This window comes from Geotrypetes seraphini, chromosome 15, assembly GCF_902459505.1.
Source record: "Geotrypetes seraphini chromosome 15, aGeoSer1.1, whole genome shotgun sequence".
Taxonomy (NCBI): Eukaryota; Metazoa; Chordata; class Amphibia; order Gymnophiona; family Dermophiidae; genus Geotrypetes; species Geotrypetes seraphini.
This window is the reverse complement of record NC_047098.1, coordinates 20,182,038-20,209,663: the sequence shown is the minus strand read 5'-3', so window position 1 is coordinate 20,209,663 and position 27,626 is coordinate 20,182,038. Positions and strand designations below refer to the sequence as shown.

The window sequence follows — 27,626 nt, the reverse complement described above, 5'->3', positions numbered from 1 at the left end:
TTAGCTGATGTAGATCTGGAAATAATCTACCATTACAGGTTTAAAAACAATAAAGTAACATTTTGGCAAAAAGTAGCCTGCAGTGATAACAAATGCACTGGTGAGGATGGTCATAATGTAGAGAATAGAACGAGCCTTATCTTTTAGATTGGCGTGAGCAGGGACAAAAATAACCCAGATGACAAGGTACCCCAACATTGAAAAGGTAATATCTCGAGCCAGGTTGTATTTTTTAAGAGGCTTTTGTGCCAGACAAGTACACACAAAGGAAGAAAGACCTAGTAATCCATTATAGCCATACATATAGGCAAAGTTTAGCAAGGGGGTTCTGCCACACATCAGGTATTGTTCCAGAAAAGTGACTGGGGAGTATGCTTCGGACAAAGGAACTATGATGCGCAAATGCCAGATGCAAAGCAGACCCTGACCTACGATGCTCAAGGTGATAATTATCCACGCGCCTCTGCGTTTCAACCAGTCAAGGTAGCAGGGAGGCAGGTTTTTAAAATCTGTGACGACGATGAGCTGGAGGGACTTCACCAGGAAGGTTGCGAGGCAGGTCGTGATGCTGAGAGCCAGAAATGGCATCTGGATCTGGCAGACCAGGTCAGTGGGTTTTCCGATGAAAAGGCTTACGCCACTGCACAGTGCCATCAGGGACAGAAGGATCAGGAAGCTCATCTTACCCCCTGCGGCCTGCACGACTGGCAGGTGCAGATGTTTCAAGAAGAGGATGGCGATGGCCGTGAGCAAGAGCAGGAGCCCAGCAGTGAGAAGCAGAAAGACTATTGCTACTGCACTGCTCCATTCCATGTAAGTAAAAGTTGGCTTGTTGCAGCTAGTGCTCCTGTTACTGGACCACTCACCCTTAGGGCATGGCTTGCAATGGAAATCATCTGGAAGAGATTGGTAAAAATATGTGATTCTGTTTCCAACATGCATCTCCAACATGATCATTCTTTATCAGTTCTATTGGTCAAGACAATTATTAGTGGTTGATACATTCGTGTCAAACTCATGCAAATAATTGTGGATCAGTCTTAAGATTTATTACGTACAATTGATCACATCACCAGCAGTCAATAATATTCAGTATCGACAACTTAAGGTCTATGCTCCTCCTAATCTGACAAAGAGAGAAAATTAAATATTTTGAGGTGTCTGCATCACTTGGAAGTTTTCATGTGACATTATGCCCATCTTAGGTGTAAACCAAACTGCTAATGTGGTCCTCTATAGCTCATAAAATGCTGATCACTTTAGCTATTCACCTTCGGCAGTTTGGAAGGTTCCTTCCAGGCAGTCGATACAGTCAAAGCAGCAGGAATGGAAACCCTTCACAGTTTTAATCTGGCCTTGTTTGCAGGCTTTGGAGCACCGTGATGGAGGGACCTAGAAAAGAGAGAATTCCTTTCTATAGCAGATTCTCACTGCAGTAGGTGAGTACTAGTATCATGGAGAGAGATACAAAGGACTAATAATTAGGGCTGCACATTGATTAATTGCGATTAAAATTTTTAATCGCATAAAGTGTATGTCTCTCCACCCGCATATTTCCTTCTATACTCGTACAGTGGCAATATATATAGCAGAAGTAAATTCTCAGAACCGACATATTGCAATTACTAAAATTATAATAAATCATTTTTCTTACCTTTTGTTGCTTGGTGATCATATTTTTCTAAGCATTTTGTTCCATCTTTTAAATTACCAGGCAATAAAGGTAAGAAAAATGATTTATTTTCATTTTAGTAATCAAAACGTGTTTTTAGTGCCGGCCGTGGCAGTAACAGCTCTACTCTCAAAATAGCTGCCGTGACCATTGACATAGCGAGGGTGAGAGGCGCCCAGGGCAGTGGCGCCCCTCCCTGCCCTCTTTTCCACCCCCACACGCTCTTTCCCCGCTCCCTCCTGCCATGCACGCACCCCCATTCCCTTCCCCCATATCTAAACTAAACTAACTAAACTAAACCTTGGGTTTATATACCGCACCATCTCCACGAATGCGGACCTCGGCACGGTTTACAGGAAGAAGGATGAGAGAGGAACTACAGTGGAGAGATTAAAGAGTTAGGTGTAAAGGGGGAAGGTGAAAGGCCTAAGAGGGAGGAAGTGTTACAGTTTTGAGAATAGCCAGGTTTTTAGGTGTTTGTGGAAGAGTTGGAGGGAGCTTGAGGTTCGGAGTGGGGAGGTGAGGTTATTCCAGATCTCAGTGATTCTAAAGGGGAGGGATGACCCAAGTTTGCCTGCATGGGAAATACCTTTTATGGAAGGGAAGGATAGTTTAAAAATTTGGGAGGATCTGGAGGAAGTAGGGGTTGGGGAGTTCCAGGATAGAGGGATAACGGCAGGAAGGATGCCATGTAGGATCTTGTAGGCCAGACACGCACATTTGAAGTGGATTCTGGGGATTACTGGGAGCCAATGGAGCTTAGACAGGAGTGGTGAGACGTGATCAAATTTGCTTTTCGCGAAAACAAGCTTAGCTGCGGCGTTCTGAATCCGCTGAAGTCTGTGGAGGCTTTTCTTGGTTAGGCTGAGGTAGATAGAATTGCAATAATCCAATCTGGAGAGGATGATGGATTGTACTAGGACTGCGAAGTGTTTTTGGTGAAAATAGGGTCTGACTTTCCTTAGCATGTGAAGGCTGAAGAAGCATTTCTTCACCAGGGATTGGAGATGTTCGTTGAAGGATAGAGAAGAGTCTAAGGTGACACCCAGAACTTTGCTTGAGAACTCGAGCTGTAATGGGGGGCCGGAGGACAATGGGATGGAGGAAGGTAGATGGTCTAATTTTGGGCCGAGCCAAAGGAGTTTTGTTTTGGACTCGTTTAGTTTCATATGCATTGTGAATGCCCAGGATTGGAGGTTCTTTATGCATGAGGATATGTTTGTGGAGAGGTTAGTGAGGTTCGAGTCGGTCTCAAGGAGGACGAGGATGTCATCAGCGTAAGTGTAAAGAGTTTCAAGGGGGGATAGTTGGAGTAGTTTCAGGGAGGACATGTATATGTTAAAGAGGATTGGGGAGAGGGGTGAGCCTTGTGGGACACCACAAGACGGGGTCCAGGGGGAGGATGAGGTGCCGTTCATGTTAACCATGTAAGAGTGGGAGCGCAAGAATTTGGAGAACCAATCAAGAACTATGGAGCTAATGCCTATCTCGGAGAGTTGGAAAATTAGAATGTCGTGGTGGACAACGTCAAAAGCTGCGGAGAGGTCGAATTGTAGAAGGACAGCAAACTTGTTACGAGAATGCAGTTGCTGAACCTTAGAGATTAGAGAGGCCAATAGGGATTCAGTGCAGAAGTTGGGTCTGAAGCCATATTGGTAAGGTAAGAGGATGGAGAATCTTTCTAAGTAGGAAGAGAGCTGGGTAGATATGATAGACTCGAGCAGTTTGGTGAGGAGAGGGATATTTGCTATTGGACGGTAGTTGGATGGTATGGAGGGGTCTAGGTCAGCTTTTTTCAGTAAAGGGGTCAATGCGATGTGTCCCATTTCAGTGGAGAATAGGCCTGATAATAGGGCAGAATTTATGAGTTTGGTAAGAGATGTGATGGCCTGTGCAGGGATTTTCTCAAATAGGTAGGAGGGAAATGGGTCCAGGATGCAGTTGCATGATTTTAACTTGAGGCAGAGTTTAAGGGTCTGAGAATCAGATATGAGCTCGAAGACAGTCTTTTGTAAAGTTCATGGCGTGAGCAGCATCAGAGCTGTTACCGCCACGGCTGTGCTACGGTTTTGTAAAAGGGAAAGGGTAAATTTTATTTATTTAAAAAAAAAAAAAAATCATGCACAGCCTACAACTTAGGTGGTTTCCAAAGAACTGTACATAATTAGAAATCTCTAGGAATTCAGCAATTCCACCCAAGCCCAACTAACCTAATGCAATGCCTAATCCAGTTCAGACAGCTACAAAAAAAAAAAAAAAAGTGCCCCAGAGTGGACACATAATTACATTAAAATATGAAGAGATAAACAGGTTGTATAGCACAAAATGGGACCTTTACCGTGTTCCCCGCTGTCTGCCAGTCGATCAAGCTGCTATTGATGTCATCCAGCGCTTCGCTGTACTGACTAATCTTGTCAACGCTCAGCTCCTTCCCCTTATGTATCCAAGTAACAACGTCATACCCAATGTTGGGGCTGCCATTTTCATCAAAGTAGAAGGTGGTGTTTAATACGGTGAAATTAACTTCTTTAATCCCTTTCAACAACTATAAAAAGCACATAATGCATAGTTAAAGAACAAGCTGGCACCTTCTGTATATTACAAAAAACAACTCTTACGCATGGGGCTTTCTTCTGCTTGTTTGTGCTTCTAGTTTTGTGGTGCCGGGAGGCTTCATTTGCAACTCTCCAAAGTTTTCCCCTATTTCTATATCCTCCTCTGAACACCTCCCAATAGCAGTGATTGGTTAGAATCCACATATGTCTGCTTACTCAACAAATAATTTAAATGAATAAAGGATATGCAGATACTTTCTCTGTCCCTAGTGGGCTCACAATCTGTGTTTTTGTACCTGGGATAATGACGGGTTAAGTTACTTGCCCAGAGTCACAAGGAGCTGCAGTGAGATTTGAACCCCGTTGCCCTGGTTCTTAGCCACTAGGCTACTCCTCTACTCCAAACACAGCTAGCAGGAATCCTAAATCTGTCCACTCTGAGAGTTAGTTTATAATAAGCACATATTTGCGGCACACCGACAAATCCGCTAAAGACAATTGTGCCCCAACAATTGCGTACAGGGACAAGTGCACGCACGACAATTACGCCCCGTCAATTGTGCCCCGTGAAATGCAAACACCAATCTGAATCTGCCATATGTGGATATGTGGAAGGCCCTGATTTGCTCAGACTCCTCAGGCCCCGTCCCTTGGGAGGGGCTTGAGGTGCCTCAGGCACTTAAAGAGCGATTGGACTCCTGACGCAGGCATTATTTTGCTGAAACACAGCCATGTTGAGTTTTCACTTTTCTGCCACATTATATTTTGATGAACTGAAGAAATAAACACCACTAATTGGAAGACTTCATTGGTTCTTTTTCTTTACCTTACTTTTGAAATGTTTTGATGTGTTTGACATGGGATCATTCTCTCTTTTGGTTTTTGCTTCTTTTGTAAATCCTGACATGCAAGTTGGGCATGGATCCCTGGAATTCTGTAACATTGTATGCATTTTTTGAGAATGCCTCGACCAATTCAGGCCCTTCCCATGGGTTGAGCACTATGAGAGTTGGAGGCTCAGGACTATAGAGTAGCATTCAGCAAGATGCATATGCAACCCCTAATTGGTGCCAATTAACGACAATAATTGTTAGCGTTCAATTATTGATGTTAATTGGCTCATTAATCAATTAGATTGCGTGTACATCCTGGTATTGTACCCAAATTTGGGCATCCGTTATAGAATCCAAGGGTTGGCTTCTGCCTTATTATTAAATAAATGCATTATTGTGCATTCACTCTGCAGCCCCTCAATATCTCACCTCACTTATCTAGCCCTATGATTCCCCCCATGAACTCCATTCATCAGGTAAGTCCCTCCTATCTGTATCCTTCTCCTCCACTGCCAACTCCAGACTCCGTCCTTTCTATCTTGCTGTACCGTATGCCTGGAACAAACTGCCTGAGTCAATGTGTCAAGCTCCGTCTCTAGCAGTACACTAGATAGATAGATTGTGAGCCCACCGGGACAGACAGGGAAAAATGCATGAGTACCTGAATAAACCCATGTAAACCGTTCTGAGCTCTCCTAGGAGAACGGTATAGAAAATTGAATAAATAAAAAAAAATAATTAAAAAAAAAAAAATTCAAATCCATGCTAAAAGCCCACCTTTTTGAGGTTGCTTTCAACTCCTAACTCCCACTAATCTTAAAATACCATTCTCTCTGCAAGATACTCTCCAACTCCTATATGTCCTGTCTGTCCAAATTAGTTTGTAAGCTCTTCTGAGCAGTGACTGTCCATTACATTTCAGTGCTGCGTATGCCTTTCAGTGCTATAGAAATGATAAATAGCATTAGTAGTATCACATGAATTTGCCTATGCTTCTGCTTTAAAAAGCAGGCTACTAACATTTAAAAAAGCAAGTTCTTATTACCTGCCAAGAGTACATCTGGGAACATGTTTTCTGGCATCTTCCTGATTGGCATTTGAGCATCTGGTGCAGAGTATGAGCCACACTGTACACTGCGGTATACACACTGTATGCATAGTGTCCTAGCAAAGCATACAGCATCTCTGGCAAATGGTAATTATCCGAGTCTAGAAAGGGATCAGGTCTTTCATAGAAATCAAAGCTCTCTGCTACAGTTGTGGAGAGCCCTGAAGAGGCTTTCTGCCTCATTTTAGCAAGTACGCGGCTTATGTACTGCTGAAATCCGGGGACAACTTCAGTTCTTGGCGAGAATCCAATCACTGTTCCAATAGTATCAATGCCAGGTAGGTATAAAATCTGTTCAGATATTACCCAAGATGCACTGGCAAGCCACACCTTGGTTAACCCTTGTTTGATGACTTCTTGAAAAAGAGCTTTAGCCTGGGAGACAGAGGCAAAGACGACAGTGACATTTACATTAGTCTGCTGGACTCGGCGCAGTGTCTCACGGATCGCCTGAATTGTTTTGGCACTGCTCAGATAGAGCGGTAGGAAGCCTTCGTAGGCAATGCAGATTTCTTTAGAGGCAGCCAGTGCCGAAAACTGTCTGACGCCCCTCCCATAGTCATCATCACTTGCAATCACTGCTATCCAATTCCACTGGAAATGGCTTATGAGCTCAACCATCCCTTCCATCTGCCTTTTATCGTTCGGTACTGTCCGCAGAAAGGATGGGAAGTTTTTCTTATTACTGAACCTTTCTGATGTGACTGCATAGCTAATCTGAAAAATAAAAAGGCAATAAGAGAGATCTAAACTGTGGCCTGCATATGCTATGTAGTGGAATGAAAATTCATGTGTTGTGTCTGTCTCCCTCCTCTCCCCCACCATCTATAACTTTCATCCAAGGGCTAAAATTGTCAGATGGACTAAACTGTCAAAAATAAAAGTAAAATCCAATACACAGACAGAATGTAAAGACGGCTGTGATAGGCCGGAGCACGTTACAAGGCTTCAAAGAAGGTTTGGATAGGTTCCTAGAGGATAAAGGAATTGAAGGGTACAGATAAGAGTAGCGGTAGGTTATAGGGATAGTCTGGGACCATTGCTCAGGCAATGGGCCTGATGGGCCGCCGCGGGAGCGGACCGCTGGGCGAGATGGACCTCTGGTCTGCCTCAGCGGAGGCAACTTCTTATGTTCTTATGTTCTTACAAGAAACAGCAGTATGGTAATGAGCTCTTTACTAGAGCTTATTCATCTGGTGTAAAAGGATCTTACGTTTCAGATGACGCCTGCATCAGGGGCAAACATTAACATCCAAATTTCAGTGGTCATAGTGAAAGAACAAATGCACTTCCCACAGTCATTCATGGAATGTGAATCATCCCTTCAAAGACAGAGAGGACAACTCATATCTCTAGCGTACCACGAGTAGGGGTGTGTGGACTGGTTGTGGGGCCGTGGTTTGCATGCGCGCAGACGTCAGCTCCACCAGCCCTCACCTATTCTGACATCAATTTCCTGTTCTAGGACAGGAAACCATCAGAGCTGATGGCTGCGGGCATGTGGACTGCAATCCTGCGACTGTTCCATGTCCCCGTTTCCCCCCCCCCCCCCCAAGCAGTCTGCCCAGGGTGACCACCAAGCCAGGTATACCACTAATTCATATAGTTGTGTCACACTCTCTCTAACATTAGCTTAAGGCAGCTCTTTTGTAAGCCAGTGCTGGAAAGAGGGTGACACAACTACACAAGCTGTTTTCTCTATCTTTGAACAGATGATATATGAGGGTTCTTCAAAAAGTTTCCGCACTTTCAGATTTTCATGGGAAATGGTTGTGGGAGAAATGGTAAGAGAACGTGTCATGGAATGTCATGTGACTAGTCAGAGAAGCCGATTCACCTTATGTGGAAAAGTGATGTAATTTGCTTTTGAGATATTTAATAAATAGAGGGGTATCATCAAACCACATGTCTAAGTCTGATTGGGATGTTTGGTGCTAGACGCCCAAAATCGGCAGTAGGAAAATGCCCATTACATCTATCTTTATACCACATTCTCAACCAAATATTCATCCAAGTCTCAAATGCCCAGAACAAGACCATTTGGGTGCCAGTATTGTGATGGACTGGCCAACCAGACATGGCAACAGAGCAGGGCACTGGTGTGAACTTCACAAAAAGGGTGCCACATAAATATCTCACCAGAACTCCCTTATAGGTTATGTTGAGCTTCCCAAAAACACCCCCAAAACCCACTATACCCACCTGTCTACAACCCCAATAGCCCTTATGGCTGCAGGTAGCACCTATTTGGCAGTACAGTAGGGTTTGGTGGGATCACATTAGCCATCATGAATGTACTGGTTAAGGTGGCATATGGGTCTGGGTCCTCCTCTCTATGGTTCACTAGCCCACCCATCAGGCTATTTAAGGGACGTATGTGCAGCTCTACTAGGCTTTCCTATACTAGGTGCTGATGTTCTGGAGACAAGTACAGTAAGTACATTTTTATTCCAATCTTTGCGGGGGTTTAAGGAGGTCAGTAAACACTTTGTCTCTGCAGTAGTTATCTGGTCACTTTGGATACTTTTTGAACACTTATACCTGTATCCCTGCAGGACAACTAAGTCTAGGTTGGCCCCCCATCCCGCCTTAACCACTCCTCCAGATACGCCCCTTTTAGCTCTGGGTGTACAGCAGCTTTCAGAGGCCTACAAAGTCCCTAGATATGTCCAAAAAATAGGTTTGATTATATCGACACCTGGATGACCTGTCTTTTAGGTCATCCAAGTGCTGACTTGGGTGGGTTTTTAGAAGTGTTTAATTTTCGATTATGAGCCCCATAGTGTTTAAAAAAATAAAAGTGCAGAAACATTTTGAAGATTCTTTGTACATTCTATAATTGACTGTGGAAAGTGCATTTCTTTTTTCTATGACCATTAATGTTTCCCCCTGGTGCAAGTGGCAGCCAAAACATGACAACACTGGATTCCTTTTTACATCAGATGGACTGAACCTACACACTTCTACCCATCTACCAAATCAATCAATACCTGTGGAATCAGGAAAAAACTGAGCAGTTTCACACTGGCCAAAGCCATCTCAGACGTTGAGGGGCCAATCACTGCCATGACTCGGGTCCGGTACTCTGTGAAGTTGCAAAGCAAATTGATATTCTGAGTTCCATGGCTGGTGATGAAGAACATGGATGAATGTATTGTAGCCACAGACTGCAGGCAGGTGTCATAGATCTCATAGCCAAGTCCTATTTCAGGCAGTAAGGTGCTGGAGTTGTTGATTTCCTCCACTGTGAATTTCATTGCCATGGCTTGTATAAAACCTGCAGAGTTCAAGCTGAGTCAAGAATAATGGGGGGAAGAGTCATGATTTTGGAAATTATTATCATGTGAGAACCTCTGTAGTTTAAAAATCATTGAAATTCACCCCATATCATTTGGGCCTTTGGAGGACTAACATCTAAAACTCCCAAAGAACTGTTATGGGAAATATCCAGAACAATAAATCTTCTAGCCCAGTAGTTCCCAAACCTAGTCCTAGAGGCATTCCAGCTAGTCAGGCATATGTCAATGATTCTTAAATCTGTCCTGGGGGACCCCCAACCAGTTGAGTTGTAAAAATATCCCTAATAAATATGTATGAGGCAGATTTGCATGCCTGTCACCTATTTGCAAATCTCCTCATGCATATTCATTAGGGATATCTTGAAAACCCAACTGGCTGGGGTGCCCCAGGACAGGTTTAAGAACCACTGGAATATGTAACAGGGAAAGAGAGTCATCAGAAATGTCCCCCACACCACAAATCTTTCTAAAAAGAGCAGGCCGCCCATAATCAGCATTCAAAATCTATAGGCCATATGGTCTTTATCTGCCTTCATTTTTCTGTGTTTCTAAGACTGCAGGTTTCTATGAGCTAGGCTGAGAATAGGGTTATCAACTAGACCAGATTTACCAAGGGGGGAGGAGTTGGCTAGCTCTCCTTTGAGTGCCTCCGTTTGGATCAATGATAGCATGCAGTAGCCAAGGGGCCATGGCAGGGGACTGAGCAAGGAGGCAGGCCTACCTTTTACACTTCAGGGGCTCAGGCTTCCAGTGGTTTTCCATGCTGTCTGTTGAGAAGTAGATGGGAAACAAACCTCCTAGAGTACAGTCACCAGCCTGCTGAAAGATCTGATAGGCGACATGCTTCTTAGCTCCTATGTCTTCTGCGATAAATCCACACCCCAGCAAGACAGCTACAGCCTGAGCCATGAGGCAGAAACCCATGTTTTCTTCTTAGGGCTGCTGAGGCTTCAGTAATAGTCTGAGAAAAAGCCCTGAAGGGAATGGAAAAGTTAGTGAGTTGGGAGAATTCTTGGCTGCCTTGTCCAATTAAAGTAATGTAAAATTATAGCAACTAGCACAGCACCTCTCTTGGAATTCCAGAATTTGCAGCATATAAGCAAGTTTAGATAGATAAAGCTTCTGGATTTGCAAACTTAAAGTGTAGCTGAATCTCAGCCAGAAAACAACAATTTTTAAACAGATAAAGAAAAAGCAAGAGAATTTGATTTCTTTCCTCTAAAGGCCGTATTCCAGTACTCACACGCTGTCCCTTGACAAATGGATTAGGGGAAATGTCAATTAAGCTGATAAATGGGAGATCTTTAGCATATTCAAAGCAACTAGAATCCCATTTGGATATTCTCTGATAACCTCACAGTGGTTTCAGCATTGTACTAAGGCAGCTATATTTAAAAAGGTGCAGCAAGAGAGAGAGCATTCAGGCAGGATGTGTGCAGTAAAAGTATGAGGTTGGCAGAGTCTCAACCAAAAGGAAGAACAGGGAAAAATAAATATTTTCTCTTGCATGATTTTCCTGCTGTAGTGATGGCCATATGTTCATTTGGTTGTAGGCTACTTTTATTTATTTAATCTTTGATGCTTCATAATAGGAGACGTTATAGCATAATGCTGCAGTAGAAAAGATGTTGGAAGGCAGAGAAAGGATGCCAGGCCCAGTGGTATACTAAGGGTAGGAGGCGTCCGGGACAATGGTGTGCCCCCTCCTCCCCACTGGGGAGGGAGGAAGGGAGAGCACAAGTGTGGAGTGGGGAACTCCACACTTGCGCTTTCCCTCCCCCCCAATACCTCTAAATCTTCGCCAGTGCAAATGGCTTTTCTCCATGCTCCTTGTGCCAGCTTTGGATTTCCTTCTGACGTCACTTCCTGGCCCCTTGACCCGGAAGTGATTCAGAGGGGACCCAGGCTGGCTCCAGAAAAAGGACAGATAGAGAGACATCCGGGCTTTACTTCTACTGAAAGCAATGGAAGTAAAACCCAGATGTCTCAATCTGTCCTCCTTTTTCTGGAGCCATATGGTAATCCTATCTGACGTCGGAGGGAGGGCTTAAGCAAAGCCTGCCCTCCGACGTCAGCGCTGACATCGGGGAAGACTTCTGGTCGGCTCTGTGTGCGCGGCAGGAAAGGTAGGAGCAGAAGACGAGCCTCGCGGCTCGAGTTATATTTAACCCCGCGGGTCCCCCGTCATCCCCGTTCAGTTCTGTCTTGTGCACCCCCTTGAGGCGTGCACCCAGGGCGGACCCCTCCCCTAGGTACGCCACTGGTTGTTCGAAAACTACAAGAACGAGAGGGTTTTTGGCAAAATTAAAAGGGGACAGATTCAGAACCAATGCTAGAAAGTTCTTCTTCACCCAAAGGGTGGTGGAGACCTGGAATGCGCTTCCAGAGGGGGTGATAGGACAGAGTACGGTATTGGGGTTCAAGAAGGTATTGGATAATTTTCTGAAGGAAAAGGGGATAGAAGGGTATAGATAGAGGATTACTATACAGGTCCTGGACCTGATGGGCCTCCGCGTGAGTGGACTGCTGGGCACGATGGACCTCTGGTCTGACCCAGCAAAGGCACTGCTTATGTTCTTATGGGGAAACAACATGCTCTTCGTTATCCTGTCGGCTCTCCTGCTGACATCACTTTCTGGTGCCACGCATAGGAAGTGATGTCAGGAGAGCCAAATGGGCCATGAGGAGCATATTGTTGAGCGCTGTGAGCAACAACTTCAACTAGAGGTACAAGGGAAGGGAGAAGGGGGCGCGCGGGCAGGCGGGATTGGGGAAGGAGCGGGGAGAGCGGAGACAAGGGCAGGGGAAGGGCCTCTCATCCTCGCTATGCTACAGCTTCCGCACAGTCCTCACAGCTGAAACAGCACTTGTGTGTTCCTTTTGGCTTCTTCTCTTGGCCGGACAGACATTTCCTTGAACAGACTGATGGCGGAACCTCTACTTTACAGGAGAAAGAATAGTTAAAAATTGAGAAGATAATATCCATCCTGCAAAACAAACTCTGGGGGCCTTTTACTAAAGCTGTGGCAAAAGTGGTCTTAATGCGCCCTTACTGCAGGTCTTTCTACAGCAAGACCACTTTTGCCGTGGCCAGAGATAGGCCAATTTTCCTATTTCTGGAATTAATGGTCATGCACTAATTGTGCAATTAGAACACAGCTATTAAAAATATTACTGTGTGAGCCCTTACATTGTAGGCAGTAAAGGCTCGCACGCTAACCCCATGCTAATCAGCCGTCGCAGAAGACTTTTGTTTAAAAGTGTTCTTCTCATTCATGATAATGCACGCCCTCACATGGCCACTGCAACTCTTGACACCATTCGGAGCTTGAGATTTCAGAAATTCAGATCTTACAGCATCCTCCATACAGCCCTCTTCGTACTCCCTTTGATCATGTGTTTGGCCCCTTGAAGGACACTTTGAGAGGACGAAGATTTGGAAGCGATGATGAGGTCAAAGAAGCAGTGCATTCCTGGCTGAAGGCACAACCAAAAATGTTTTTTTTTCTAATGGCATAGAGAAGTTGGTTTAATGGTGTGAGAAGTGTGTTGAAAAGGCAAGTGATTATGAAGAAAAATTACATATAATTTGTATCTGAATTATACGAGCATATTTCAAAATATTCAATTTGCTGTTAACTTTTTGTAGATCAAGGGTTCTCAATATATCCTCAGGACACATCTAGCCAGTCAGGTTTTTCAGGAAATACAATGAATATGCATGAGATAGATTTACATGCAATGGAGGTAGTATATTGACATTTATCACATGCATGTTCATTGTAGGTATCCTGAAATCCTAACTGGGTTGATAACCCTTGGTCTAGATCAGGGGTAGGGAACTCCGGTCCTCGAGAGCTGTATTCCAGTCGGGTTTTCAGGATTTCCACAATGAATATGCATTGAAAGCAGTGCATGCAAATAGATCTCATGCATATTCATTGGGGAAATCCTGAAAACCCGACTGGAATACGACTCTCAAGGACCGGAGTTCCCTATCCCTGGTCTAGATCAAATGTCAGCCCAGGGTCATCTGAGAAGCTCTTCATTACTCAGAATTGCTCCATCAAATGATGATCACAGGACTATAAAATTGTCATTAGCACTCTGAGGTTAATGCTAATACTGTAGCCCAGTGAATTTTAGTGGCAAATAAAACAAGAGTGGTGACATAAAACGCTCTGCTCTGCATCTTGATGCTAAGAATGACAAGCTGTATTTTTTCATCATTCAAATGAAGGAAGGTTTGCCAGATTTTAACAGTGAACTTGATGTACTCAATTCAGGATTCACTCTACATTTCAAGACAGTGTGCTATGCAAGAGTGTGGGCAGTTGTTAAAAGCTTTCTTATTGTCAGTGCATGCCATACCAAGATTTTGATTTTCTTATAGCTGGTCATATCTTTATTCTGGATCAATTATTCCATGTGCTCCTTTTCTGTTGCTCTTCTGTTCATTCATTATATCAGTGATTCCCAACCCTGTCCTGGAGGAACACCAGGCCAATCGGGTTTTCAGGCTAGCCCTAATGAATATGCATGAGAGAGATTTGCATATGATGGAAGTGATAGGCATGCAAATTTGCTTCATGCATATTCATTAGGGCTAGCCTGAAAACCCAATTGGCCTGGTGTTCCTCCAGGACAGGGTTGGGAACCACTGCATTATATTATTAAGAAAATGCTGCAGTCAGGCTGATTTTTAGGTTGAAGAAATACGATCACGTAACACCCTCCTATCGAGTACTGCATTGGCTGCCAATGGAGGCGCAGGTGAAGTTTAAGTTTGGTTGCTACTGTTTTAAGGCTTTGTTTGGTTTAGCTCCCAAATAAATAATTGAGCTTTTCTCTTTTGCAACCAACAGATATAATAATAATAATAAGAGAAACTCACATCTGAATTTTGTTTTTCCACCTGTCGCAGGGGTAGGGAACTCCGTATTCCAGTCGGGTTTTCAGGATTTCCCCAATGACTATGCATTGAAAGCAGTGCATGCAAATAGATCTCATGCATAGTCATTGAGGAAATCCTGAAAACCCGACTGGAATACGGCTCTCGAGGACCGGAGTTCTCTACCCCTGTGTTAGAGGATGTAAACTTAAAAAACATCATCAAAATCTTTTTTCATATCAAGCAGCGTTATGGGGTAAGGATTTAGAACAATTGCTTTTGCTTACTGACACTTATGGGGAATTTAGGAGACATCTAAAAACATATCTGTTTTCGAAGTATTTAGGCAGCTAATTCGTAAAAATTTTATTAAGCACTATTTTGATCATTTTAGTGTCTCTAATTATTGGCTTTTAACTTTTTTAGTTCTATTCAACTTCTTTTCTTTTCTTTTTTTTTAACTATTGTAAACCGCATAGAACTTTACGGCCTTGCGGTATATAAACTGATTATTATTATGGTTCCTGGCTGGCCAAATAACACATAGCCGGCTATCCATTGATATTCAACAGGAGACAGCCAACAAAGAGTTTAAGAAGTATGGAAGGGAAGGGAAGGTATGCGAGCAGTGGTGGGGGTGGGGAAGAAGCGAGGTGCGAAGAAGAGGGCGGGGTGGGAGGGCGGTGAAAATTATAAAAGGGGTGGGATGGCTATAGAACAGACATAGGCAACTCTGGTCCTCAAGGGCCGGAATCCAATCTGGTTTTCAGGATTTCCCCAATGAATATGCATTGAAAGCAGTGCTTGCAAAGAGATCTCATGCATATTCATTGGGGAAATCCTGAAAACCCCAAAGTTGCCCATATCTGCTATAGAAGGTATGGGGGAAGGGAAGCGGCATGTGCACGTAGCAGGAGGAGGCAGGGTAGGAGCATGTGAAGATGGGGGTGGAGAAGGGTGTGGGAGGGGCACCACCACCTCAGGCACCTTTCACCCTTGTTACACCACTGCTTATAGCATAAAGTACGATGTGATACTACATATGCATACTTGATCTTGATTTGTCATTTTCAGGGCACAGACTGTAGAAGTCGGTGACAGGTCAGATGCGTGCAAGATAATAGCGCGCCGACAAAAACGCAAAGACAATAGCGCATGAGACAATTGAGCGCAAGTATAACTCAGCGCAAGACAATTGAGCGCAAGCATAACTCAGCGCAAGACAATTGAGCGCAACGATAACTCAGCGGAATGACAATTCAGCGCGCCTCAACATGGCGCCTAGCGAATGAAGGGCACGCGCACATTCAGCACGTTCAGCACATTAACACGTCATCACACAGTTATCAGTATGGTTCCCTTGCCTCTTTGCGTTTTGAATAAAAGTCAGTTGTCCCGCTCGTGCATATTACAGAAAATAATTTGCGCTGAATTGTCTTGCGCTCAAATGTCTTGCGCTAGGTTGTCTTCGCGCTCAGTTGTCTTTGCGCTCATTTGACTAGCGCTCACTTGTCTTGCGCTAAGTTGTCCGCGCCTCTTTGTCTTGCGCGCAATTGTCTATGAACCATAGAAGTCTGTCTGGCTCTAGCCTTGTTCTCCAACTGAAGAGTCAAAATAGAAGTAGAACTCAAGTATGCATGGAACAGACACGAAAAGGTGATTCTATAAACGAGCACTCAATGTTTGGCACCCAAAATGCATGTGCATCATTAACATGTAACCCAAACCAATATTTCTCAAGGTCATCATGAAGTGATTCCTTACCACGCTGGTTTTCAGGATATCCACAATTAAGATAGATTTCCATACACTGTCTCCATTGTATGCAAACCTCTTTCATGCATATTCATTGTGGATAACCTGTAAGCCAGACAGGGAAAGAAACATAAGAACATAAGACTAGCCTTACTGGGTCCATCAAGCCCAGTAGCCCATTCTCACGGTGGCCAATCCAGGTCACTAGTACCTGGCTCAAACCCAAGGTGTAGCAATATTCCATGCTACCAATACAGGGCAAGCAGTGGCTTCCCCCATGTCTTTCTCAATAACAGACTATGGACTTTTCCTCCAGGAACTTGTCCAAACCTTTCTTAAAACCAGCTACGCTATCCGCTCTTACCACATCCTCTGGCAATGCGTTCCAGAGCTTAACTATTCTCTGAGTGAAATAAAATTTCCTCCTATTGGTTTTAAAAGTATTTCCGTGTAACTTCATCAAGTGTCCCCTAGTCTTTGTCATTTTTGACGGAGTGAAAAATCAATCCACTTGTACCCGTTTTACTCCGTGATCCAATTGAGAAATGCTGGTGTGCAGTTTGAAGAAAAGAATATGAGGACTGGGTGAGAGGGATAACACTGAGTGTTGGATTAAATATGAGTTCTTGTACAGAGGCAGATTGCCCTACTTGGGGACTGGGACTTCTTTGTTGGGCCACTGAGAAACCCAAAACAACTACTGAAATTAGTGAGACTGTTGCTTTCTCTCCCTATAGCTTTAATATGTTACATACTAAGAACTGAGCCCTCTCCCTAGCAGTTCTATAATTCTCACATGAGAAGAGACAGGTCAAACTAGTCTTGGTCTGAACTTAAAAAAAACTCTGCCAAAATGGGATATGCTGGTTCCTTCTCAATGAAAGCTTTGAGAGGTCTTCAGTCTCCATCATGTGGCCAAAGTGCAAGATACATTTATCTTCTATGTAAAAAAAAAATTTGAAAGAAACTGAAGTATTTTTTCAGTGCAATTGACATTTTCAGTTGTTATTTATTTCTCTAGCCCATTTAATCCAAAGTGCTTTGTATGTGGGAAATCTAGCAACCCGCAAGATGTTTAAGATCTGAGGGAGGGATGTTGCTCATCAGTTTAAAAGAAAATGGGAGTCGTTATGTTACATCTAGAATATCTATTTTCTCACTTGCCGGTAAAAATATCTGGAATTCAATTCCAGGTATAATTAGATTATACAAAGATCGTATGTCTTTTATGAAAATGTTAAAAACAATTATTTATGGACGCCTTTCTCTAACTCTGTGGTTATTTGTTTTAGATTTTAAGAATTCTGTATTGAGGAAATTTGTAGGGATGACTTATTTGTTTACTGCATTTTATAATGTTTGTTTGTGCTTGAAATTGTGGATGTAAATGTTTTGTACATCACTTACATTTAAGCAATTCATAGATTTTTAAAATAAATAAATAAAAGCATGAAATGCAGTAAAACATTTCTGCAGATAGGAAAAAAAAGCCAGAGCATAAGTTTGAGAACGAAGATAAACATGAGAGGAGAGGAAGGAAGAGATATGATAGGAAGGGACTGAAGGTAGATTCTTTGGTAAAATCCGACGGACCGCTGTTGCAGCTGTTATTGTAGTGATTTCAAAAAAACAAGTCATTCTAAAAAAAAAAAAAAAGTACATGCAAATGAGGTTTGTGGAGCTTTACAAAGGGTCGCTAAGTTTACATGTAATGAGTCGCTGGTGATAAGTGATCGGCACATACGCAGAATACACCACAAAAAGAGGCTTAAATGTGCGCATGTGCCGGGAAAATCAATGCCGTCATCTCCCCTGCCCCGCAACAATGATAAAACAACTACAAACAGTACAAAACACAGCCCTGAGACTAATCTATTCACTATGAAAACACGACCACATCACCGAGGCAAACCTTGACTCACACTGGCTCCCAATTCAAGCAAGAATACTATTTAAATTCTACTGTCTACTATTTAAATCCATAAATGGTGACAGCCCAGTCTACTTGAACAACCGCCTAATCCAAACTACCACAACCAGACACAGGAGAACCCAGACACCATTCACATACCCTCCAATCAAAACATCAAATGGAAAAAACTGTATGACGGCCTTCTAGCCACACAGGCAGCAAAACTAGACCACCAACTCTCCAATCTACTAATTGTGACCCCAGACTACAAAACTTTCAGAAAAGAAATAAAAACCCTGCTATTCAAGAAATCCATGAAGACTAACTAACTTAGTCTTTCAATCCTCTGAAGCAACCCGCTCTACTCTGTAACACCTCTGGACATGTCCAGAAATCCTCTTCTGTAATCCGCCTTGAACCGCAAGGTAATGGCAGAATAAAAATCACTAATGTAATGTAATCATCTTTAGGTCTCATTGCATATCTTCTCATCAGGACAATATGGAAAGCGCGAGTATAAGAACCACCATCTGTAATGCTGAACGCTATTGAAGCACAAAAACATACGGCTCACAAACTCTTGTAATATATGGACTTTTGAATTTTGTAAATGTCAAATTTTATCATGAGCCACAGCCAGAAACACATGAGACATGCCTATAATATATGCACTCAAGAAGCATGTTTTTGTTCCCCCACCCCCCAAAAAAAACCCTGACTATAATTCATGTGAATCTTGTAAATGTTTTTTTTAATATCAAATTTTATCATGAGCCACAGCCAGAGACACAGGCCTGAAATGCGATTTTCACTACCAGCACCTCCAGAGAAGTTGGTGATTTTGGTCACAAAAAAGTCCGCACCATGGAATCACAGGGCAATGATAGAGAATCACCTGGAGTGCTCCTTTGAATATTGATGAGCCCATTTTAATATTAATGACCTCATTGTACATTTGCAAGGCAGAGTTGTAAACTGCTAGAAAGCTCGGAAAAGACCGTGGTGAGCCATTTTGATAATTGACTGCTACAATAGATGAACGCTAATCCGGCTGGAACAGGTTTAGCAACCACTGTTAAAGGCACGGATAGTTTTGAGAATCTTCCTCTTTGTATTTAGGTCACAACCTTTTTTCAGTAGTGTCGGGAGAGGTGGCATTGATGAAAATTGAGAGCTTACCTCAAAGCTAAGTAGCTATGGTTACTATTAGGACCATGAATTGTAAATGAATTGAAAGAAATTAATCAAAATGAAATGAAAGGATACATAAATGAAATATAATTGAAATTAAGAATGAATTATTGAAGCTAAGAGCTGGTTTTATATATATTAAAAACTTTAGAAATAAACAATAAATTGGACCGACGATGACGTGTTGCAGCTAGTAATAAAATCAATATCTAGCTACATTCTGAAGGTCCATACAAAAATATAAAATATAAAAGGCATACAAAAAGAATCAGCTTCTTATCTATTTATGTGGTGCCGCTGAGAATAAGCTGGTATCATATGGTTTTACATTGAAAATTGGGAGAATAAGAATTCTGGAATTGCAGTTAGTTCTAAGGTTATGAGATTCTCACAACCTATTTCATATACAGTGTTCTCCCAGTCGTTCGCAGTCGGCGGTTCGCGGTCCCGGTCATTCACGGTATTTTCCGACCGCAAACCAATGACAAGGAGAGGGCAGCAGGAGAGGCAGGAGAGAGCAGACAGAGCGCCGTGAGTGCAGGAAATCACTCGCAGCTTTGACACGCAGCTCCTGATTGGATAAGGCCCGACTTAGTGCAGGAAGAGGCTGTCGGAGCGTACCGCAAGTGATTTCCTGCACTCGCGGCGCTCCGGCTGCTCTCCTGCTGCCCTCTCCAGGCTCCCCCATGAAAAACCGTATTCGTGGTTTTTCGAGATTTGCGGGGGTTCCTGGAACGGAACCCCCCGCAAATCTCGGGGGAGTGCTGTATGATATATTTTCAAATAACATTGAAAAATTTAAAATTTAAATATTTTTTTGAAAATTAAACATTCTATAAGAAATTTTAAAGCAAAAAATTCCGCCATCCTAGTGAGAAAGAAAATTGTCTTACCTTCCAGAGTTTTTTGAGCAGTGTTTGATGTGAAGTGCCCAAGGTTTGTCTTGATCTCCAAGAATTATGCTGAAATATGCCTTGTTAGGCAGTGGCATAGTAAAGGAAAGGCAGACCTTCCCGGGCACCATCTTGGTGGGGGCGCCGGTTCTCTCCTGCTTTCTGCCCCTTCCCACTCCTCCCCTGCCGTGCACGTGCTTTCACTTCCCCCCCCCCCCCTCCACTGTACCTCTAGCTCTTCGCCACGCTCCCCTCTGACATTATTTCCAGGTCCCGCAACTAGGAAGTGGCATCAGAGGGAGAGCTGACACCAGTGTGGGCAGCAAGTTGGAGATGCTGCTCATGCCGGAGAAATTAAACAGGTACAGGGGAAGGGAATGGGCTAGCGGGTGGCAGGGGGGATGGGGAAGGAGCAGGGCGTGGGGGGTGAAGAAGAGGGCAAGGGGGAACCACCGCCCTGGACATCTCTAACCCTCGCTATGCCAGTGCATGTAGGCATTGCACATCTTAGCAGATGCTTCTATGGAGCAGTTTCCCTCTTGTCTTGATAAATTGGCATACATAGGAAAATGCATCTGCCAAATGTTTGCAACCTCTGGATGCCATCCAAAACAATGCAGCTATGTTACCACTTAGGCAGCTGGAACTGAACTGATCTGGTAGGCTTATGATCTCTATAGTTATACTGTACTACTATTTATATTGATGGAAAGTTCTAGAAAGTTCCTGAAGTTACTCTACGAGGCCCTTTTACTAAGTAAGGCCTAAGGGCTCCTTTTACAAAGCCGCGTTAGCGGTTTAACGCGCATAATTGCGTGTGCTAATTTTCCGGCCACGCTAGCTGCTACCATCTCCTCTTGAGCAGGCGGTAGTTTTTCGGCTAGCGTGGGGGTTAGCGCGCGCTAAAAATATGCATGCAATAAAGCCGCAGGAAATTACCGAACCGCTACACCACACGCTACGCTTCTAGAACTAATGCCAGTTCAATGCTGGTGTTAAGGTCTAGCGCCCTCGGGGCAATGTAGCTCGCGTTAAAGCCCTAGCGCACCTTAGGGCTCCTTTTATCAAGGTGCGCTATGGGGGTTAGCGCGTCTGACAGTTTATCACGCGCTAACCCCCTCGGCAGCCTAAAATCCTAATGCCTCGTCAATGGAGGCGTTAGGTACAAGTGGGTGGGCAGTTTAATGCACGGTATTCCGCGCATTAAACCGCTACCGTGCCTTTGTAAAAGGACCCCTTAGTAAAAGGAGCCCTAAACGTATGCTCCTAGCTTCTCTAGGTTACTGAATTTAGAATCCTAAAAAGTCAGCAGCCACAGAGGTGGCTTTATGGTAGAGAAAACAAAGTTAGGAACTCAGCACTGATTTTCAGCATTAGATATCCAAGTGATGGTCTTAACTCTAAACAAAAGACTGGCAGGTATAAATTTATCCCCCTTTTTATAAAACCATAGCGTGGTTTTTAGCTCCAGCCGCGACGGTAGCAGGTCCGACACTCATAGGATTTCTATAAGCGTCAGAGCTAAAATCCACACTACGGTTTTATAAAGGAGGGGGGGGATTATTTATTTATTCATTCAGTTTTCTGTACCGTTCTGAATTTATTCAGGTATTCAAGCATTTTTCTCTATCTGTCCCGGTGGGCTCACAATCTATCTAGATACCAGAGGCAGTGGGGGATCAAGTGACCTGCCCATGGCAGCATGTGTCAGAAGGTTATCATGCCGCTGTACCGGGCCATGGTGCGCCCTCACCTGGAGTACTACGTCCAGCACTGGTCACCGTACATGAAGAAGGTCACGGTACTACTCGAAAGGGTCCAGAGAAAAGCGACTAAGATGTTTAAGGGGCTGGAGGACTTGCCGTATAGCAAAAGATTAGAGAAACTGGGCCTCTTCTCCCTCGAGCAGAGGAGATTGAGAGGGGACATGATCGAAACATTCAAGGTACTGAAGGGGATAGACTTAGTAGATAAGGACAGGTTATTCACCCTCTCCATAGTAGGGAGAACGAGAGGGCACTCTCTAAAGTTGAAAGGGGATAGATTCCGTATAAACATAAGGAAGTTCTTCTTCACCAAGAGAGTGGTAGAAAGCTGGAACGCTCTTCCGGAGTCTGTCATAGGTGAAAACACCCTCCAGGGATTCAAGATAAAGTTAGACAAGTTCCTGCTGAACCAGAACGTACGCAGGTAGGGCTGGTCTCAGTTAGGGCGCTAGTCTTTGACCTAAGGGCCGCCGCATGAGCGGACTGCTGGGCACGATGGACCACTTATGTTCTAACCCACAACTTTGGGGTGCTGAGGATGCAGCTCCAACCCCTGTGCCACACTCTCAGACATAGTAAGGTGGAAGATAGCATGGCAAACATTGTCTTACACGGACGTCAAAACATAGTTAACGGTATAGTGAGAAATAGTATGGTGAGCATAGTATTACAAAATATGGATAACATAACCATAAGCTAAATTTTCAGCTAAAAACAGTGGATATGTTTAGGAGTTCAGCTTTTTTTGAATACTGAGCCCTATAAGTCAGACTTAAAAAAAAATTAGCTTATACCTTATCAGTACTAGTTCAAGGCAAGTTACCATAGCAGTTGGCGCTAAAAAACCAAGCGTGGCTTTGTAAAGGAAGGGGGAAGTTAGAAATCAAGATATTCGGCTATGCTGATGATATAACAATCCTGATTCCTACTGAAGTTTCAATTTCCCATTCAAGGTCTTTAGTTGCAGAGGTATTTTTTAATAATTGAACAATGGATGATTGAATTTAAATTGAAACTTAATTCAGAGAAAACTAGACTGTTTTTTGCAACCCATGTCAGAATTGCACTGAGGCTTCCCTGACCTTGAATGCAATAACTTATCCTTTTCACTCCACCATCAAAATATTGGGAGTGATTTTGCATCAGAATTTAACCATGAAAGATCAGGTGGATGCTTTGGTAGAGAAGTGTTTCTATACTTTGTGGAAATTGCGAACTATTAGAGAATATTTTGACGTTTCATCCTTTAGCCACTGGCCTTGAGCCAGTTGGACTATTGTTTACCTTGCTGGTTATCAAAAAAATCTGTGCAGATTGCGCATAGTCCAGAATGCTGCTGTTTGACTGATCTTTAATCTGAAAAAGTTTGATCATGTCACCACTTACTTTCATGAACTGCACTGGTTGCCAGTTGAGGCTCAGGTGAATTTTAAATTTGGTTGTACACTTCCCCCTCCGAATCCGCGGTTTCAACATTCGTGGATTCGGTTATTCACAATTATTTTTTAGGGAGGAAAAATACCCAACAACTTTATTTCGGACCTTCCCCGCCTTCCCCCCGGCATCCCGGCCTTACCTGGTGGTCTAGTGGGCTTTCAGGACAGGAGCGATCTTCCTACGCTCCTGACCCGTGCAGAGCGCCAATAGGAAATGGCTACCGTGAGCTCCCGTCGCAGTCTCGAGAGACTACGTGAGCGTAGGAAGATCGCTCCTTCCCTGAAAGACCACTAGACCACCAGGTAAGGTCTGGGGGTGGGTCAGAGCCGGCACAAAGTTATTCGTGATTTTTCACACTTCGTGGTCCGGCTCTGCCCCTAATCCCCGCGAATACCGAGGGAGAAGTGTATTTGTTATAAAGTTTTGTTTGGCCTTGCTCCTATCTGTCTCATGGATTCGTTCACATTTGTAAATTCAAAGCACTCTTGACGCATGCATAACTGTATTTACCTTTCCTTCAATCAAAGGCTGTCAATATAAAAAATACCATCAACATCTTTTATCGCATCAGGCTGCATTTTGGGACAAAGATTTGAATTCTCTACTAGCGACTTGTTCATATCAGCATTTTAGAAGACAATTGAAAACATACTTATTTGCAAGATTTTTAGGAAAATTAATGTATCATATTCACTGCTTATGTGCAGTTTTCTTATTCTATTTTGTAAACTGCATAGAAATAAACTTTTATGTTATGTTATGTAACCCTTCTTCAGATCAGAAATAAGCAAATGTTGAGAAATATCAGTATATATATAAGGAAAACATGAAAGCATTTCAGGGATAGGAAGAGGGAGGTGTGAGTGGGCAGGAGACAGAGAGGTGACAGAACAGTTTTAAATGTTTTTGTAATGGGAAAGAAAGCCTAGATCTCTGAAAAGTTCTGTCTGGTAGGTGTCAAAATATTTAATCATTTTGATTTCAAAGGTTTTACGATCTTGGATTGTCTTAAACTTCCCTTTTAGTAAACTTACCATAAAATCATTGGTGCAATGGTCAGTTTTTCCAAAGTGTTGTCCGACAAAGGTGACATTCTGGTTAGTATTGCAATTTTTAATATGATATCTATGTAGGTTGATTCTGGTCTTTAGCATTTGGCTTGTTTCACCAATTAACATCCCTCTGTGCACTTTTTGCACTGAATGATGTATACCAGTTTTAGCATGTAATATTTAGAAAACACTGCACGCAGCCATCTTTGGAGTGGATGATCTCTTAGTCACTTATGGTATACTTCTGGTACTGGAACTGCATGAGGACTTATTTATATCCTCTTAGTCATTCCTCCATATTTACATACCTATGTAAGAAGTTTAAATCTGTTAGTGTTCATTTTTAATGCAGTTTATACTGTTGCTTCTTTGACAGATATCAAAATTAGCAACCCAGTCTATACCACGTTTTGTATAATAATATTAAGCTGAAATGGAAGACTCTAATACAATGCTATTTCCCAATCTGTCTTGATGTCCCTACAGCAATCTTACCAATCTTATTTTGACCATTATCCTGTGACTGTAGCGACATAAAATTGAGCAACACCCCTCAAAAGTGCAGAATAATGACACACCTGTGGAAAGCCCACCTACAGTAGGTTGTGACCATAAACAAGGGAATGTTTGCCCTACAGTTTTTTGGTTTTTCAGGATATCCATAGTGCACAAGATACATTTATATACAGGGCCAGAATTCTATATATAGCACTCAAAATTGCACACAGATTTGTGTGTGCAATTTAATTGGCTGACAGAATTAGCACTAATTGGGCCCTAACAACCCATTATTAGCATTAATTGGTACATCTTGCTAAACACGATTCCTTGAAGATGCACACATAGTGCCACGGGTGGGTCAGGAGTGTTCACAAGAGATAGAAAATGATGGCAGATGATGGCCCATCCAGTCTGCCCATCCATATCATCCGCTATCTCTCCTTCCTCCTAAGATGTGCGCATTTTTGAGGGAACCACACCTGATGTACATGCCAGGATTTACACCAGCTTAAAAGTTGGGCTCGGATCTCAGGGGGTGCCAAAAAGTTATCAGCCCAACCAACCAACTTCCTAAATTCTGAGCGTTAATTTGCCACCGTAGCTGAAAAGAGTGTTATCTTATTTCGTTAAGTGCCAATTTGCAGAAATGAAATTCTATGCTTTTTGACATTGTTTCAGATCATTGATTGAACCATACCCATGTCACTCTCTTCTTGGTTGGGCTGAGAACCTTTCAGCACTCCCTGGTAGTGTAAAGAGTTTCAGTCTCTGGTTACCAGAGCTAAGATTGTGATGTCATAATGCCTCATTCCACCAATAAGAGCTAACCTCATCAGTGATGTCACAGTGGCTTGATTGTCCTATACTTGGCTCACTTTTATTACATATGAGGGGTGCTGAAAAGTTCTCTGCCCAATTAACCAACTTCCTAAGTTCTGTGCATTATTTTTGCCACTGTAGCAGAAAAGAGTGTTATCTTATTTCACTGACTGCCAATTTGTTTTGACATTGTTTCAGATCATTGATTGGACCATATTCATGTCATTCTCCTCTTGGTTGGGCTGAGAATTTTTCAGTACCCTCTCGTATGTGCTATTCTATTTGAATTTCAGTGCTGTTATAAGTACATTTCTGAAACTGTTTAATGGTAGTCCTATTATTTTCAATTTGCTGATTTTGAATTTACCTCACTCACTGTATTTGTTTACATTTGGTCTTTTTATTACTCTTACGCTGTTAACAAAATTATATGATAAATTGTACTTGCTTTACACCGCAACAAAAAAGGAAGGAGAGGTCCAACCTTATCTGCACAAAAAAAACCAACCAGGAACAAACAAAAACCAACTGCAGATGTGTACAAGATGCAGGCAGAATTTATTGTGACAAATATAAATTTATAAAAACCTTTTTCCCAAACAAGGGACCCGACACGGTCCGTGTTTCGGACAAACCTTCGTCAGGGGTCCAATATGCAAAAAGATTTGAAAAATATGCCACAAAAAATATGGAATAAAAAATCATAAACCAAAAGGTCCAATGTGCCGAGAATCGCCAACTCCTGTAAAGCGTCTCACTTTGGACGCACATTGGACCTTTTGGTTTATGATTTTTTATTCCATATTTTTCAAACCTTTTTGCATATTGGACTTGCTGTACACCGCCTTGGATGAATCTCTTCATAAAAGCAGTTAATAAATCCAAATAAATAAATATAAACAGCATTCAATTCAGAGCACCATTTATAAGAATAGGGCTGAGTGTGTTTTTTGTGCAGTGCCAAATCTGGGCACCATTTAAAGAATTTCCCCCCTACTATATAGGCAGAGGAATAGGGTGAGTTATTGAGACTATGGCCCAACCAATAGATTGGCCAACATAGCACCAGCATCTAGAGAGCAAATGACAGGGCTAGAGGTTGGTTTGTTGACTCCCTCCATCCAAATATATGAGCCTTGCTGCCACCGATATACTGAGGAGCTCATTTTCAAAGCACCGTAGGAAACACATTGGCGTTTACAGTACTCCCCAGGTATTCCTTATACATAGTCTTGCAGAGAGTGCATGGCTGAATCTGACTCTAGACCACATTGTCAGAATTACTGATCACAGTCCCACAGGTGCCACAAACACAATTCTAGTGAGGTTTGAGCATCTCAAATCCTGAATAAATTCCTTCACAATGTATATGGAAACTTACCTGGTTCTGCCTTTTGTACCACTAATCATTTCAAAATATTGGCCAGACAGGTGTATTTATATGGAGCATTCTATGCAAATCTTCAGCCTTGTCTTCCCCTCCTCCACCCTCACCCCATTAACTTTTAGGTCTAGTAGCCTCCCAGTAATCATGATCACTCCAACATCACCCTTAATAGACTATTTGAAAATTACCTACCCTCCCTGTTATTGTTTCTTTTTAGTTCATGACCTATTGTTTTGGGGCTAATTCCTAACGGTTAGACTGACTCTGGTTGTTGCCCATTGTTTTCAGCATACTTTTCCAGAGATGCCAAGTTACCCAATTGCAAGCTGGAGATTTTGGGCGGTCTTGGATTTCTGACCACCCCATTCTGGTATATTATGCGACTTGCAGCACGGATTTAAATGGGCAGGATCGGGCACTACAAATTCCACACTGTTTGGGGGTTACTATGTAAGTTCCAAAAGCAGGACTGGCCAAAAAGTCTCCAGCCTGGATCCGGGCATCTCCGCTTTTGCCCCCACGCCGCCCCCTTTCCCTCACAGTCGAGCCCGGCGA

The 27,626-nt window shown here is 43.0% G+C and overlaps 1 protein-coding gene across 1 annotated transcript; it reads right to left on the bottom strand.

Moving 5' to 3' along the window:
• Window positions 1–27,626, bottom strand: TAS1R3 (taste 1 receptor member 3). Its single transcript, XM_033921380.1, has 8 exons — window positions 27,066–27,626; window positions 24,347–24,672; window positions 10,189–10,441; window positions 9,159–9,459; window positions 6,106–6,885; window positions 4,011–4,217; window positions 1,272–1,392; window positions 1–896 (listed from the first exon to the last, which is right to left on the bottom strand). Exons 3-8 carry the CDS (start codon window positions 10,389–10,391, stop codon window positions 1–3), a joined length of 2,508 nt encoding a protein of 835 aa, XP_033777271.1. The 5' UTR covers window positions 10,392–10,441; window positions 24,347–24,672; window positions 27,066–27,626.

Coding starts and splice junctions, on each gene's coding strand:
- TAS1R3 (XM_033921380.1), bottom strand. CDS start 10,391: ATGGGTTTCTGCCTCATGGCTCAGGCTGTAGCTGTCTTGCTGGGGTGT. Junction 1,393..4,010: donor GGCAGACAGCGGGGAACACG/GTAAAGGTCCCA, acceptor TCTCTTTTCTAG/GTCCCTCCATCACGGTGCTC. Junction 897..1,271: donor AACCTTCCAAACTGCCGAAG/GTGAATAGCTAA, acceptor AATCTCTTCCAG/ATGATTTCCATTGCAAGCCA.